A 17,553-nucleotide genomic window follows, 5' to 3' on the forward strand; every position below is an offset into this window, starting at 1 on the left:
TTCATTTGACTTAATAACTCATATCAGTCAATAAGAATATAACATTCTAACACTGACAGAAAGGCACCTCTGTCTGTCACATCCCTCATTTGACTGTTTCCTTGTACTCGGAAGGAGGTGATTGGACATGAAAATGGTTTCCATAGAATTTGAGTTTCCTGAAATCACCATCAGTTTCTGTGGCTCTGACGTTTCTGTTTCCATGTACTTGTGAAACAGAGCTGAGTCATTCCATTCAAGGTGGAGGCATTACATTATGATGGTATATAGTTTTAGAGGGCACAATACAGTTGAATGACTCTTCCAGATCCTATCCCTACATCAACATCTCAGCATCCCTGTCATGACTTCTTCTACAGCATCACTGCAGATGGCAGCACATTAAACATTCACAGAGCTCTCACTTCTGACATGGGGAAGTATACGTGCGTTGCTACTAATCCCGCTGGAGAAGAAGACCGAATATTTAACTTAAATGTCTATGGTAAATATGAAATGCCTCCAGGTTTTGACTTTGCTACCTTAAGAATCCACTAATGGGCCACGGGTGACTGGAACATTTCTCTGAAATCTAATATCAATGATATTTTCTTTGGGGATGCAAAGCAGGAGTGGGGATAATTAGAGTGCAAATGATTTGAACTCACATGTCATGTCTTCTCTCTCACTCACTCTGTGCACTGCATAGTCCCACCTAAAATCAGAGGTAATAAAGAAGAGGCAGAGAAACTGATGGCTCTGGTGGACTCGTCAGTAAATATTGAATGCAAAGCCGTGGGGACACCTCCACCGCAGATCAACTGGCTGAAGAATGGCCTGCCTCTGCCCCTTTCCTCTCATGTTCGCTTGCTGTCAGCGGGGCAGGTTGTCAGGTTAGACTGAATCGTGTGTCGTTTCCTCAACACTTACGACAACAGTCATTGTCAACTCTTCCTTCACCTGTGCAACGTTTAAGACATGCTTTTCCCTAAGCTTTGATGGCCATTGTGCCACACCTTTCAATATGTGTTCAGAAGAGGGAAGATGTAAGAATCAAAATGGCTTTGTATTCTTATTGAAGTGCTTGTGTTTTAGTAAAAGTGTGCACAGTGGCTCTTGAGAGATGAACTGTTATCAAGTTTGGATTTCTAAGAGTTATATTTTGAGCAGTGTTACTTGGTAATATAGGAGGATATTGACAATGTCCATGTGCTTTTCGTGCTATCATTTTTCTATTGTAGTGTGTTTGAAAACTATTCACTCTGCTGATTGTGTTGTATTTTTAGTGGTTTGCCATGACTGCACGGTACCTTGGTGCACAAGCTGCAGTTTGAGGTATCTGCATTTTCTGATGATAGTCACAAGCTTTACATCTAAAACATTCAATATAAATTTCATTCAGTACTCTGCTTGTAAATCCTAATTATTTTTGTATGCTCAGTAGGATTGAGTATGAAATGCTGGGTCCTGTTTTGCAGGATCGTGAGAGCCCAGGTGTCCGACGTAGCTGTGTATACCTGTGTGGCCTCCAACAGAGCTGGGGTAGATAGTAAGCACTACAGCCTTCAAGTCTCCGGTATGTCCCAGAAACCATCCTACTGCTTTTCTGCAAGTTCGATAGCATTTAACAACATGCCTTTGGGAACTGACTTCCTCACAGACTTGTAAATTCAATTTCCCTCTGTCAAACATAATTAGTGAAAAGTATCTCGCTGTTAGGGAAGAATTTGGTTTCTCCCCTAAGCAGTGGGTATTTACTGCTTCATACTATCTGTCGAAGTTCTCTTCTAATACAGAACTAAATCAGATTTAAGGGTTTTGATCAATTTTTTGACAGTGTCACACATTTTCATAATGCATACAGACCACTCTCATAATCCACCCTCTCATGTACAGCTATCACCTGCCTACCACTGCCAATTCCAACTATCTTCCTGGCTTATGTTTTGTTTTATGACCCACTAACTTAGCCAAAGCTGTCTGTGCAATCATGACGTTGAAGCTATCCATTGGAATCTGGTGGACTCAGGCAGTGGGTACACAACTAAAGACAACGGTTACTCCTCTTTTAGAATCTATCAGTAGCATATGGTTAGTGGTAACAGATAGGCCCCTCCCCTAGCAGCCCCTCTTCCTTCCATGGTTGTTGACAGGACCAGTCTGACTGTTGACTGAGCCAGTCTTGTGTCGGCCCAGGGTAGTCAACTTCAGTTGTAAGTTCGTGATTGCAATGGTTGCTCTGAGTCTAGAAGATGGTATTTTCATCCCTTTGCTTTTACCTCGTCTTCTAACTCTTCCATGTGTCCCACCTATATCAGCTTGTTTCTCTGTTGCTGTCATGAAATGATGTCCAAAAGCAACTTGGAGGCAAAAAACTGAAGCAGAACCACAAAGAAATGCTACTTCTTGTTCTCCATGGCTTGTTCAACTTGCTTCCACACACAATCAGGGCCACCTGCATAGGGATGGCACTGACCACAATGGGCTAGACCTTCCTATAGCAATCATTAATCAAGGAAATGTCCTACAGACATGTCCACAGGCCAATCTCATGAAGATAATTCCTCAACTGAGGCTCCCTCTTCCCAAGTGACTCTATTTGATGTTGACAAAACAAAACAGAATAAGCCTCTTCTTTTGCAGTGTCCCCAGATCTTAAAGGGAGTTGTGTACATGACTTGTTTAGGGCTGAGCCTTAATTTATTCTCAGCAGCTTGGACAATCATGAGTCTCTGAATTCACTACTTTTCACTGCAAGGAGAGGTGTCTCTGGTTTGGACTGATAGTAACTTATGTCTATTGTAAGTGATAGATATTTCAAAGGCAATCTGATGTAATTTAATTAAACAAGAGTAGTAAATTCTCCATTTGAGCTTACAACCTCCTCAGTCAAATGGCTTGTAACCCAGCATATAATTCTAGACATGAGTCCCTTCTTAAATTTAATCAAAGTGGTTGGTAAACTCTACAGCATCCGTGCCACTGATGCATGGGTTGCATCCTGGTCAGAAAGTTGTTTTTCTCAGTTAGGAAGATGGATTCACAGCTGAGTAAAACAACTGCTTTGTTTCTCCCCCAGCAGCCTGCATTGAACCTTCTAGCACACTGAAAGCTAACCAGTAAGGAGGACACTTTTATCTCATCTCTAGCTTGCTTTTTCTCTATCTTGAAACAGAGATCTGTGCTGCCTGTAGCAATGTGACCTCATAGTCTAGTTCTGGTGGGCCACCAAGAGGACTAACAAGAGCCTAATTGTTTAGGGAGGCTTTGAAGCCTGCCTGGCCTATTACTGTGGTGGTATCTTACTTCTGGTGCTATGAAGTTTGTTTAGTACCTGCTGTTTCTAAGAGCTTCATTACTTAGCTATGCAGAGTAACTCCATTCAATTGTTCTTTTGTGTTTTTTATTTAGATTGGAAGATAGCAGCTTTCTATGTGACTTTTTCAAACACCCTTCATTTTGCTTAATCTACCTCAGCCCTCACTCTCATCTCCCCATCCCCCCATCTCCATTCCTGACCAAGTCATTCTATCCTCAGCATTCCCCCTCTGTTCCTCCCCGATTAAAGCATTCCCTATGTCACCTTCCTAGTATCCTGGCTTCATGTGTACTCTATGTTAACCAACACAACTAACATTTTAAAAATAGTGTTTAAATCCAGACAGAAGATTTTTGGTTCATCTACACAGGAAAAAAAAATCAAATGTATTTTCTAATAGTATTAGCAATTCATTTAGAGATAAAATTTGAATAGATGCATTAGCATTTGTGAGATACAGTGGATTGCAGGTCCACGTTTCTCAATTTATAAGAACATCTTAGAGTAACTAGGAACTGCCATCTGTGATGAATATAAAATTTGCTCTACTACTGTGTTCTCCATAAAGTCATTGAAGACATACCATTGAATTATTATAAGAACTACTATAGCATGATGACAAATTAAACAAATAATGCTAACAAGTTGAAAATAATACAATATACATGGATTATATATTCAATAGGAAAACAATTTTGAGACTTCTTTGCTAATCTGTGGAAGATTAATAATTAGCCTAACCAATAAATAGCTTTACAATAAAGCTATCGATTTGTTCTATGTTATTTTAAGGCACATCATTTCAATGAATGTAGAAGTAGCATAGAATTATCTCAATACTGCTATGTAAATTAATCTCAAATTATAATATGTATATACATTTTACCTGGTTTGTTTTCTGTATAGTGCCACCGAATATGGACAACGCAATGGGAACAGAGGAGATCGCAATTGTCAAAGGCAGTTCTACCTCTATGACATGCTTTACAGATGGAACTCCAACTCCAAGTATGTCTTGGCTCAAAGATGGCCAGCCTCTGGTGCTTGATGCTCATCTGACCATCGGCACTCAAGGGATGGTCCTGCAGCTCATCAAGGCAGAAACTGAAGATTCTGGAAAGTACACCTGTGTTGCCTCAAATGATGCTGGAGAAATCAGCAAGCATTTTGTCCTGAAAGTCCTAGGTACATAACTATTCTGATAAGCACAGAATATTTGAGAAGTCAGTGATGCTCAGTTATACTCAATGAGTATAATTCTTAGAATCATTCTTTATGGGTCAAAGGTTAATGAAAATTTTACTGCATTCCTGTTTCTGTTCTGTAATTCACCTAAATATGCCTTAACCACGTTGGAATCGAATGGTGAGTTGTCTTTGTCTGAAAAGATAAAAACTCCTATTCCTAAGAAAATGGAAAGGCATGATACTCTATTATAATCAGGCCTTTTAATGTGTGTGAGTTTGTGTGTTTGCGCACGCATGGATGCCCATGTGTGTGCAATGTGGAGGGAAGTGAGTCCGTGCAGAGACCTGGGGTTAAGGTTAGATAGTGTCCTCGATTGTTCTCTGCTCTGTTTTTTGAGGCAAGATCTTTCTCTGGACCTGGAGCCTCACAGACTGTATTGTCTTACCAGGGGATTGCCCCACCCATGTTCTCCTGAGAGTTGTAATTACAGGTGGCCACCATGCCCACCCTGCTTTCACGTGGGTTCTGGGGATCCTGACTGTGGTCCTCATGCTTGCAAGGCAGCAGCTTCATCTACTGGCCCATCTGCCCAGGTGCTAGTAGATGACTTTTTAACTTTTTCTAAGAATTTAAAGCACATTTGATAATGGAAATTGGATAAAATAGGATAATATTTATACCATTATCCTGAAAAGTCTCAGATTATCCAATTTTAAGATTATAGTCAAAGCAATCACTTTGGATAGCCAAGTTCTAGTTACTTTGTGTACATTGAAAGGAAAATATTTGAAGTTTATTATCCAACATCTTACCAGCAAAAACCGTCATTAAAACAAATTACAGTTTTTCTGTGTAACAAACATCTTGACAGTGGACAGAAAAAGAGGATAAATGAAATCACCTGTTACAATAGTCAAGACTTTTTGAGTTTCTTTTGCCATACTCCTTTCAGAGAACAAACATTCCCCCTACTGAGAACAGAAAAAAAAGAGAATTTTGGCAGGAGACTTGGTTATGAGGGGCTAGCATATGTTTTCTGAGTGTTCTGTAATCTGTCTCAGGGCACCTATTAAAATTCAATTATTTATGTGACTTTTAAAGTTGTCTTTATCCCTACTTAAGTTTTATGATGGTGAGTGCAGCATGTGTCTTACTTATTGCTGGTGCCCACTGCTTAGCATGATGTCTGACATGCCAGAAATTCTTAATATGTGTTTGTTGGATTGAATCGAAACTAAACCAGACACTTCTGGGCTGGGCTAATGCGAGTATTAACTGTAGAGAGAGGCAGAACAATATGCAAATAAACTTCACAAGATAGTCTGGTATATCTGCATCTTCAAAAGGAAAAGGTGGTAGCAGAAGAAAATTTTCCAGGCAATTGTAGAATTGAGCTGGACAGGTTACAAATCCCTACGTATCAGTTTGCCAACATGAGTAACAATGGATGAGGTAATGTGGCCTTGGTCTTCACTGCTCACATATTAAGTATTAATTGTTGTATGTACGCTATGTGCTGGACATGTTTCTATATGTCGACTGTAAAGGCCTACTATCTGATCCCCTGAATGTCACGCAGATGAATTATCATAGATTAAAGATGAGAATTCATCCCTCAATATCCTATGTCTGGAGTGGGAAGCAGAGAAACAAAAAAAAATATTTTTGATTGTGATGAGGGTCGTGTGGTTAACATACATTCTGTGGGACAAGAAGTTTCAAATTAGATCTTCCCATAGATCTATCCTGGTGTGGTGGGACTTATCAGTGAGGGCAAAGTGAAGCTTTCTGCCCATTTTGCCTGTAGGAGATAGAGCTTCATTGTGAGTTTGTCCTCATGGAAACTGAGTATGAGTGGATGGAGTGAGGCTAGCTGAGACGAAGGCATCTGTGGGGGTCTTGACAGCAATCCAGGGACTTTAGACTCACTAAAAGATGAGGATAATTTTAAACAGGAATGTTACAAGGAATATGCAACTTAGAAAGTCCCTCCAGTGAGAGTAAAGAATGGGTTGAAGAAGATACTGTGTTTGTGCAAGCCTGAAAACACAAGGACCTGGTCTGCATGTAGCAATCCAGAGAGAGGCAGAAGCAGAAACATAGACAGAAACATTGCTGTAGCAAATAAAGGAGGGAGCAGCAATGATGATGCTGGGGTGATGTACAAGGCCCCACCCTCCAGGGCCAAGAGTTTATAGGATAATGCTTCCATGAAACAGGAAGATGAGAAGCGTCAGCATCTGCTGAAAACTAATCCCATTAAATTCTGAATAGCTTCTCAAGTGGAGCAGTGCCACTTCTCAGCTTGCAAACGTCTCCACTTGGGGGACTGCTGCACTCAACTCTGCATGTGGTGGGGGTGTCAGGGTCTGTTAGTGCTATTGAAAAGCACGGTGTGGCTAGGACACTGAAAGTAAGAGAGTACATCAAACAGTGAAGCTATGAGTTTCTCAGGGCCCAGGATGTCATGATGAATTTTTCACAATAGTGCATCTCCCAACTCTCATCAGAGGAGCTTCTTTTTGCAGTAGAAGGTGACTAATACAGAGATCTGTGACTACTAAATATGCAAAGACTAATAGACCTGGAAATTATCAGGTCTAAATGAGACAGCTGTATCACACCCATTCACAAAAGCCTCAAGGATGGTCACAGAGAGGGATCAGACAGAATGTAAGAGACAGAGGCAGTGGACATCTGAAGAAAAACAGTATTTGCTGGACATATCAAGAGCATTGTATACAAGAGCTTACAGCACCTATAACCGTATGCAGAAGACCTGCCCAGGATCAAGGCTGGAAAGATCCCAGCATGTATAGGAGAGACTCATGAAGTTCCAACTCTTAGCTGAAGAGCTATCAATAACTAATAGCTGATGGGGAAAAGAAAATCAGTTTTCCTCAGGAATGTGATCCCCTGAGAGGCTGCCCATGCCCCAGCAGAGTGCCTTTATTTAACCAGGGCACTTGCAGGCAGACACCAAGTGAATTCAACAAGTTTACAAACAGAACACATCAAATTGAGAGCTAAAGAGCAGGGGTGGGTATGGAGGAAATTAGAAGGGAATGGGGGTTTATTTAATCAAATGCATTTTATATTTGTTTTTCGTTTTTCGAGACAGGGTTTCTCTTTGTAGTTTTGTAGACCAGGCTGGTCTTGTACTCACATAGATCTACCCGCCTCTGGCTCCCAAGTGCTGGGACTAAAGTCATGTGCCACCACTGCCCATCTAAATGCATGATATATTTGTAAAAACTTCTCAAACTATAGATAAGTTAAATAAAATTCAAATGTATATGTAAATCCTGAAAGAAGGCTCCAGTTTTATCTTCTAAAAATGAGACACAATTACAAGCTGTGGTAAGTACAATAACAAATAAATCTTCAGCTTGAAAAGAGCAGTCTGGCTGTAAAGAGTCAAGAGTGGAGAATGGATTCTGAGAACAGTATGCTATTAGGAATTGTGATGTTGGCCATTAAGAACAGTGTGGACATGGTGACACATGCTGGACCAGGTTGGCCATTTTCAGGCTTATATGAATATAACAGCTTCCTTAATTCATTCTTCATCATGTCACGAGTGTGATTTCTTTCAAAACTATATCTGATTCTAGAATTTCCTAGTTTAAAATATATCCTGGATTGTAATAAGATCTCAACTTGTTTCTGTGAAGCATTGGCAAACCCAGGGCTTTGAGCACGTTAGGTAAGCACTCTGTCACTGAGTAGCACCCTCAGTACTAATGTTTGCTTTTCTAAATAAGTGAGATAACTGTTGGGTGGCCATTGTTGCAGTGGGTAGGCAGTTGAGGTGTTTGCTCTTCTCTTGATGGACACATCAGGGTCAGTCTGTGACCTTGCAATGTCTCCTTCCCTTCAGCAGAGCTCAGAATAACTAAAGCAGGGCAGATAGGAAGACAATTGCCAAGGAACTGTCTCTTTATAGACTTTTTTAGACACTCCACAGAGAGCACTTAGACCTCAGTGGTCAACAGTTCTACATACCATTCCATCTAATACCTACTAAATGGGTTAAGAGATTATAATAATTAACCACTTTGCTAATCCTAACAAAACTGGGGATCACTTAAAAAGTAATCAATAACAAAATAATGCTAGATATATAAATGGGGCATCTATATTGTGTCCCCTCCCCCACAAGGCTTAGATAATCATAGAAAAGTTGTTAGAAAATTTAAAAAGCTAGAGTTTATGGAGAACTGGGACAAGATGGTGGCTTCTGGACCATTTCAAACTCATGGCAGCTGTGGTTGCCTGCACAAGACCTGTACAAGATGATGACAGTCGACATTCTGGAATGGATAGAAGAATTACACGAGCCCCACCCTAATGGAGGAGTTATGGACAATTGATGGCTTCTCTGGGAATGGAAGTTTTCTTTAGGGTTGTGGCCACTGATAATCACGCTTCAGTGGGTGGCCCAATAGCTATGCATGCATGTACAACCCAAATTGGACTCTGTGGGTTACATATAAATAAAAAGAAGGGGATGAAGCTAGAAGGAAGATGTGAGGGGATCCAGGAGGAGCTGAAAGGAGAGAGGGAGTCAAATATGATGGAAATACATTATGTACATGTAAGAAACTCTAGGGAACAGATTTAAATGTTATATTAAAAACCAAGGTCACAAGAGATGCACACAGCAATCAAGACATGGTTTTATAATGGTAATAATAATAATAATGAGGAAGGGGGAGGTGCCTACAAACAGAAAGGAAGATGCACTGTAGTTCAGATTGTAGCGATGGAAATAAGAGAAATTACATTTTTTTTCTGGAAATAATTGCAGCTTTTTTGAACTTGGTTGTGGATTTCCTATATGGAGTTAATGATGTGACCGTATCAAGGATGATTTTCAGTTCCCAGACTATGTGACTAAATGATGAGTAGGCCCATCACACAAGTACACAGAACACTGGGAAAGGAACCAAGACAACTGTCTGAATGCCAGCTAACTCTGGAGTGTTTATGTAAAACATAGACATGGAACTATTTAGCTGATGATACTATTTATTGCTTTAGGGCTCAAAATTGAGATTTAGACAGGAAATACAAATTCTTGAGTACTCTGAGTGGAGACAATTCCCATTATTTTGTGAGTATAAGACATAGGAGGCAAGTACAAAGTCAAATAGTTGGCCTTTACCTAACACATGTAACATCTGCAGACTAGAGTTTAAAGCAATAGGAACCATGCTGTTATGGCTGCTGCCCTACCCTGGTGACCATAAACTTCTCAGCAGGAAGAGAGCACCAATGAATCTTTCTACCTATAGGGCTGGTATATAGTAAATAATAAATAAGAATAAATGATGAAGAATTGAATTTATTGTAGTCAACTAGAAAACAAAATTAGTGCTTTTGCCTCTTACAAGTAACATAATATGGAACTGCAGGAGAGTAGAGAGTTTACAAAAACAGGGTTTGGATTATTTATGGAAGCTTCATGTTACTTGTAGAACTTTGATGGGACCACAACAAACTCAGGTAGTGGTTCGTGTTGACTTTCGAGAAACATCAAATGACAGGGCCAAATGAAGGAGAGAAGTTGAAGTCTGGGTCTCACATAACTATATTAAAGTAGATAATGCTGCAAGGTTTAGAAACTGATTTTCATTTAATTCAGTTAGCTATGTGAAGCCATTAGAATCTTTTAATCAGGAAACCACAGATCAATCTTATAATACGCGTAAAATATATTTTGACAGTCATGTGTCAGATGGGTTGAGGTGTAAAAGGGGACCTCCTGGATCACGATTAAGACACACAAGTCTGTTTGTCTTCTTCCTAATTGGAGTCAAAAAAGAGAGAGAGAGCCGGGCGTTGGTGGCACATGCCTTTAATCCCAGCACTTGGGAGGCAGAGGCAGGCGGATCTCTGTGAGTTAGAGGCCAGCCTGGTCTCCAGAGTAAAAGCCAGGATAGGCTCCAAAGCTGCACAGAGAAACCCTGTCTTGAAAAACAGAGAGAGAAAGAGAGAGAGAGAGAGAGAGAGAGAGAGAGAGAGAGAGAGAGAGAGAGAGAGAAATAGATTTTCTGTGTTCTCTTTTTCTAGATAGGAAAATGAGGGCTAACAAAAGTTTAAAGAGGAAATTTCAATAATAATGTAAGATGTTATAGTAGAGATAGTGACTGTTTTTTTTTAAAGAATTTAATTTAAAATAAAACATGCACAGGTTTAAAAAAAGAATGTGGAGGGTCTCATTGAATCTTTACAATGCTATAAGGTATCTCTTGATGCCTGGCCTCCTCCTGAAGGTTTGTCTAGCTCCACTGAGCTAACTCCTAGTGCTCAATTCAAACCCAGTCCAACATCAGGTCCTGTGTAATGAATCTGGTTCTTAATTTTGTGCCTGATTTAAAACAAACAAACAAAAAACTCAGCTTGCACTCGGAGCTGTCCAACATCTGCTTTGACTGCCTTCTGAACCCAAAAACCTGAAGCTTGAGCTACAAAAACTTTCAGAGTGATCACTGTAAGAAAAGTCCATTTTAAAAGGATTAAATTTTGGAGCAGTCAAGCCAAGGGTCCTGACTGTTTCTTCCCAATGTTTATACTCTTTAACTTTCTCTGGAGGAAGGTAATTTTGAAGTATAATTAGTAAAAGAGAATGTTACTCCTGCCTAGACATAACAAATACGTTCCGTGCAGAAATCACTGTCCCCAGGCTTCTGGAATCTTGCCAGTGAGAAGAACTAAAACCATCTATGAATGATCGTTTGCGTTTCCATATTCCAATTGTTTTATGTCATAGGCATATAAATTTGAGTAGGATTTTCTTTTGAGCTTTTTAAATCAGGAATATTTTGTCCAACAAGTTTCTTTTTCTGTTGTCTGATTCCATGTCAATAGAACCACCTCACATCAATGGATCTGAAGGACCTGGAGAGGTATCAGTAATTGTGAATAACCCACTTGAGCTGTCCTGCATAGCTTCTGGAATCCCTGCTCCTAAAGTCTCCTGGATGAAAGATGGCCGGCCTTTTCTACAGACAGATCAAGTGCAGATTCTGGAAGGAGGGGCCATCCTTCGAGTATCCAGTGCTGAAGTAAATGTCACCATGAATATGAACACTTTTTCTGCTTTACCTTCTTATTCACTAGTGCATCATAACTATTGAATAATTTGCATCTGTGCCTCTAACTACATCCCTGATCCCTACAGCTTTGCCAAGGGTAGATGGCCTCTGTAATATCCATGACAGGGGAACTGAGTAGGAGGAAGATAAAGAATATAATACAATATTTTGAAGAAAATAAGATACCTTCTCATTAATTTAGCATGTTTTCAAATCTCTGTGTGTTAACATGTTTCATCAAGCTGTTACCTTTTTCTATGTAGTTCTTTACTACCCAACAGAAAGCAATCCAACATATAATATGTGAGATTTCAGACTGTACTTTTGATCCCCTCAATGAACTAGCCAAAATTGAAGGCTGGAGAAACAGTGTTTTAAGTATGATCTTTCAGTAAAATTGAATGGTTCTTCTGACTTACATTTAAAGAAATTGATCAGAAATATGAACATATTAAAGATAAGTTTGGGATATATTTTAAATATTTTTCATATTAATAATAAAGGCAACCCTTATTTTACAAAGATTGTTCATCAGAGCCCTAATGCCTTCATTTGTAAACTTCAGATAAAATAACAATGAAAATAATATGATGAGGATGAGGATGAGGATGATGGTAACATCAATTACATATTCTAGGGAGTCCAAAAGATAATGGAACATAATATGTTTACATTGGTGCCAAAGAAATACATTGCATAACAACAAAAATTAGATAAAAGAATTAGAATTCTTGCTAATGTTATAATCATCATTCTGTATGGTATAAAATAATAAATTATTTACATTTTTTACATTGAAAAAAGATGAAGGGAAGAATACTGGGTGAAGAGAGAAATAAACATGTGTTTTCCACTCTGTTGGTATTATGTTAGGCTTGGGGTCCTATCACACTCTTCTCACTACTGACCATTCTGAGAGGGAAAGTCTTCATTTCCACCATATAATCTTGAAAGAGTCCCAGCAACTCACTATAGTGAGTAACAGAGCCAGTAGACCGAAGATCAGCTCACCATCAGTGTCATGGAGCACATAACCTTCTTCTCCTTTCATTCCAAACATAGCAGGAACTCAGAAATGTCAGGTGAAATTTTCAATCCATGCTCTGAATGGAAACTCTTCAAGAATTTCCTTTCTGCCTCAAGAATTAAAATTTCATGCAAGATACCACTAGATGTGAGCAAACAAACCCCTGGAAACAACAGTGAGATGGGAAATGAAAATTGACCAAGTCTGAAGCTTGCCCTGCTTCTGCTGGTCCTGTTGTGTTGTCTTGGCATTTGTGCACACCTGTTACAGCATTTCCAACATTAAATTTTACAATCCTGAATTTTGTCTTTTGATGTATTCCTTGGCCATATATCATTTATGCCTCATCCATAATGGCTGCTGAGCAATTCTGGATTGAATGGTATTTTCCATCAAAAACTAAGTCTGTGACTTGCTCCCAGACAAGAGATGTCCTTCCTAGAGTAAAATACATTTGTTCAGCTTTGTCACTATACTTTATTTTCCTGAATCATAGCACCTGTCAACCACTCTCCAATGCATCTACTCACCATGTTTCAAACATGTTACAGTAGATCACATATTAACCTGTAACTGTAAATATTGACTCTGGGTATACATAAAGAAACAAGTTGTTTGGAAATATTTCCTGGTGAAAGCAAAGTTTGAGTAGCCCCCATGATGCTTCATGTTTGGCAAACTGGAGACAAGTGAAAGGAATTTTCTGAAATGAACAAGAGTTGACAGAGAAGAGTTAAATGTTTTAAAGAGATAATGAGAAAAATCAAATGTGATTCTCTAGGAAATGATCTGAGAGAGAGAGAGAGAGAGAGAGAGAGAGAGAGAGAGAGAGAGAGAGCACAATGTGTCTGTGTGTAACATATGCAAATCAGTGTGTAGAGCATGTGGAGGCTGGTGTCAGATGTTAGGTGGGCTCCTCTATTACTGCCAACATTACTGGCTTGAGATGTGTCTGCTATTGAGTTGTGAGCTTACCTTTTCAGCTAGGGTAGCTGACCAGAGAACTTTCAGGATCCTCACAGCTCAGCTCTCCAGTGCTGAGGTTACAGGCACATGTAGCCATATGTGGCTCTTTAAATAGCTGCTGGGATTTGAACTCAAGTCCTCATGTTCTTCCACACTGAGCTATTTCTCTCAGATGGCCATTTTCTATCCTTAGTCAAAGGTGTGTGTGAACGTTTGTCTAAAGTATTTTTAACCATTTTTTTTCAATCACTCTAGTGTTAAAGTTTTTCCAAAGGAATGAGTGTAACCTAACAAGAATCTTACTCATAACCTACAAAGTCAATTTTTAATATAAGAATGTTTAAATGCCAATATTCTGAGAATGTTTCAGTAGTAAAATAAGTGAGATGGTTAAGGCTTTCTTACATTATGAGGTATGTTTTTGTTAATAGTGAGGTCACCTGTTTACCAGAATAATATCTCCAGATGTGGTGTCCACATAATGCCAAGCATACAGATGAAAACCAATTTCCAACATAAAACATCTATGAGGATGTTTGGGTTTTAGTCAAGTAGATTCTGATGTCAAACCACATTCTATCACCATATATCTCAATGACAGAGTCAAGATGTGGTATTAATTTGTTTGGTTTAGTTATCTTATGGGTGTTTTTATCAGCTGCTTTTATAAATATACTATATTTCCTTCCAAAGGAGTGTAATTGAAGTTTATGGTCTGCAACTTGAACCTATGGATGTTTATTTCCTCAGATTTGATATTGAATATCTGATCTATCATACTTGGCACTAGATCTTTTATAAGCACACATAGATATACATAGCTATATGTTTATATGCCTTCTTGATATTCTTGTATGTTTCTAAAACCTCCTTATATATGTTGTGTATAGTTGTATACATAACAGAGATGCCAACCAGCATGCAATATCAAAACACTAACCTTAATGATAAAGTTTGTTTCATCTGTTGCACTTCCTATGTTATTTTGCCTTTGTTGGTAACCTTAATAGTTCTAGTGAATTTGTACTTCCATCACCAACATTAGAATGTTAACACTGTATAATTTATTTGTTTGGGTTTTGTAGGTGGAGGACACAGGAAGATACACATGTCTGGCATCCAGTCCTGCAGGGGATGATGATAAAGAATATCTAGTGAGAGTACATGGTAAATTTTGTGATTTGTGTTTGATCCACACACAAACCTCATTAGAAACTACATTAGAGAAGATAGGACATTTCACAGTACCTCATATGTCTATAAATTAAGAAATAGATATTCAAGAAATTTTATTGTTAATAACTTACATGCTATTTAGGGTGTAGTTCAGTGAAGTTTTCTGTTATTCATCTTGTTTTCATACAAACAATTATAGGTTTAAAATAAAAGCATATGAATTACAATAGGGAAGAGAATAAGAATAATTCTAGTCTTACCACACAAGGACACACTGTTTTTCATGTGAACATTTTATTGCAAAATGTGATCATAGTTAGACATAGTAGCACACATCTCTAGTCCCAGCTTTTAGGGATGTTGAGTGGGAAGATTGCTTAAGCCTAGAATTTGCACCTGGCTGGGGAAACATAGGGAGATCCTAAATGTCAAATATAAAAAGTGAGAATAGAGAAGCAGACGTTAATTTGCTTTATGTCTCACTTAATGGTTTGAGGATCATTCTTATGTCAATAAATATATTTTATATCACCATTTTTAGGGTTGAATTTTGCCCTCTATTGTATAGTATCATTTGTAAGATTGAGTTTTGGCCTCTATCTTATTCCCTGCTGGTAAATTTTTAGGCAGTTTCTGCCTTTTTATGTGTGTACTTTGAAATCATTCTGCAGTACACTTATTTGTTTACCCATGCATGCATATATACATACACACATTGAAGGATTTTGGAAATCACAGCCTTATTATTTCCCAGAAAGTTTGTATTAACTAGAGCCCTTTGAATATTACTTTTATATATAAATTTAAACCATTCTTTGTGGGGAAGATTGTTTGAAAACTAAACAGATCCTCATTTGATTTTCAGAGCCTAAATGACTAGACATGCAGATTATCTGGAATTGAAGTGCCCTACTATCCCTACTCAAAATTTAGACCTACCTAAGTAGATCCAAAATATGATTTACTAAGAAATATATCTGTATAAATCAATAAAATGGATATACTTCTTTGTGTCATGGTGAACAGTTCCTGATCTGATAATTTTTAATACTCAGGAGAAAGTATTACCCAACGTAGATGCTGACTGAAGGACACCTGTGTGCTTCCATTTTCTTATCACCTGTCAAATGGTGGCAATGATGTCTTATTATTTATGTCATTGTTGGTAATATTTCATTATTTAATTGATTTAATTAATTTAATTAAAATACTTCATTATTTAATTGATAAAGTGCTAAATAATAAATATTTAGTTAATTCTTTTATTTCAAAAATTGTTTTTTTAATTTACATACCAACTCCAGTTCCCCCTCCCTCCCCTTCTCCTGCCCCCCAAACTCCCCCCTTTCCCACCCCCCATTCACTCCTCAGAGGGGGCAAGGCTTTCCTTGGAGACTCAACAAAGTCTGGTATACCAAGTTGAAGCAGGACCAAGGCCCTCCCTTGTGTATCAAGGCTGAGCAAGGTATCCAACCATAGGGAATGGGCTCCAAAAAGCCAGTTCATACACCTGGGATAGGCCCTAGTGCCACTGCCAGCAAACACACACACCCTCCCGCAAAAAAAAAAAAAAAATAGATCAAGCTACAGTTAAATGCCACTCACATTCAGAGGGCCTAGTTTGGTCCCGTGCAGATTCCCCAGATGTCAGTCCATAGTCTGTGAGCTCCCACTAGTTTGGGTCAGCTGTCTGTGGTTTTCCCCATCAAGCTCTGGAGACACCCCCCATACATATGATCCCTCCTTCCTCTCTTCAACTGAACTCAAGGAGCTCGGCCCACTGCTTGTCTGCGGGTCACTGCATACAGTTTGTTAATTATCTGGACCATAAATTGAATGACTAACAGTTAAAGTTCATGCCTTATATTGTATAGGAGACCTAACTGTTGTTGGACACTGAAAGAGTATTGACATCCAGTTTATCAAATGTGATTGATATTGTGTTCCTATGCTTAGTGCCTCCTAATATTGCTGGAATGGATGAGTCCCAGGACTTCACGGTGTTAAGGAACAGACAGGTGACATTGGAGTGCAAGTCAGATGCAGTGCCTCCACCTGTGATCATGTGGCTCAAAAATGGGGAGCAGTTACAGGTAACCCTTCTGCTTGACTCTACATATCCATTTGTAAAAGGCAAAAACAGCTGAGGAGCCACTGCTAAGTAATCAAAACCCAATCACTTCCAGGTAGTAGTTAGTCACAACTGCACAGGCAGGCACTGGGGCCTTCAGTGCACTGCCTTCCCATTCTAGTCTTCGCTTAGTAGTTGATCTGGGTGAAAACACAGATATTTAGACTATGACTCTCTGGAAACTGACACATGGTTTGATTTCTTGAAGCCTGGAGATTAAAGCACAAATTAAACTCTCAGCTCCAGGATGGAGCTGTGACTGACTTTCCCTGGTCATAATTTGGGCTCAGGGGTGACCTGGCACATCTATAATATCCCCACCTACAAGTTTCGGTACCAGAATCCTAAGGAGCAGTCAAAGATTCCCTAAGGCTCCCTACACTTAGGTGATGCCTACTGCCAACGGAGCATCAGCTCAGGATTCTCACCGCCATTTACAGCCAAATGAAAGCTAACTTTGAAGGCTTTCTTTATCCTAACTCTGCTAGTCACTAGCTTCCAGCGTTGGTGGCACACACCTTTAATCGTAGCACTCGTGAGGCAGAGGCAGGTGGATCTCTTGAGTTCAAGGCCAGCCTGATCTACAGAGAGAGTGCCAGGATAGGCTCCAAAGCTACACAGAGAAACCCTGTCTCAAAAAACCAAAAAGAAAGAAAGAAAGGAAGGG

At 39.1% G+C, this 17,553-nt stretch overlaps 1 protein-coding gene across 1 annotated transcript in view; it reads left to right on the top strand.

Moving 5' to 3' along the window:
• The window catches only part of Hmcn1 (hemicentin 1), a 439,469-nt gene that overhangs the window by 348,620 nt on the left and 73,296 nt on the right, over window positions 1-17,553 (top strand). Inside the window, exons 65-71 of the mRNA XM_027417405.2 lie at window positions 360-484; window positions 689-872; window positions 1,458-1,555; window positions 4,205-4,483; window positions 11,360-11,556; window positions 14,665-14,746; window positions 16,712-16,848. Of these exons, the coding sequence (XP_027273206.1) occupies window positions 360-484; window positions 689-872; window positions 1,458-1,555; window positions 4,205-4,483; window positions 11,360-11,556; window positions 14,665-14,746; window positions 16,712-16,848 (1,102 nt within the window). The remainder of the gene's footprint in view (window positions 1-359; window positions 485-688; window positions 873-1,457; window positions 1,556-4,204; window positions 4,484-11,359; window positions 11,557-14,664; window positions 14,747-16,711; window positions 16,849-17,553) is intronic.

This window comes from Cricetulus griseus, chromosome 5 (genome assembly GCF_003668045.3).
Source record: "Cricetulus griseus strain 17A/GY chromosome 5, alternate assembly CriGri-PICRH-1.0, whole genome shotgun sequence".
Classification (NCBI taxonomy): Eukaryota; Metazoa; Chordata; class Mammalia; order Rodentia; family Cricetidae; genus Cricetulus; species Cricetulus griseus.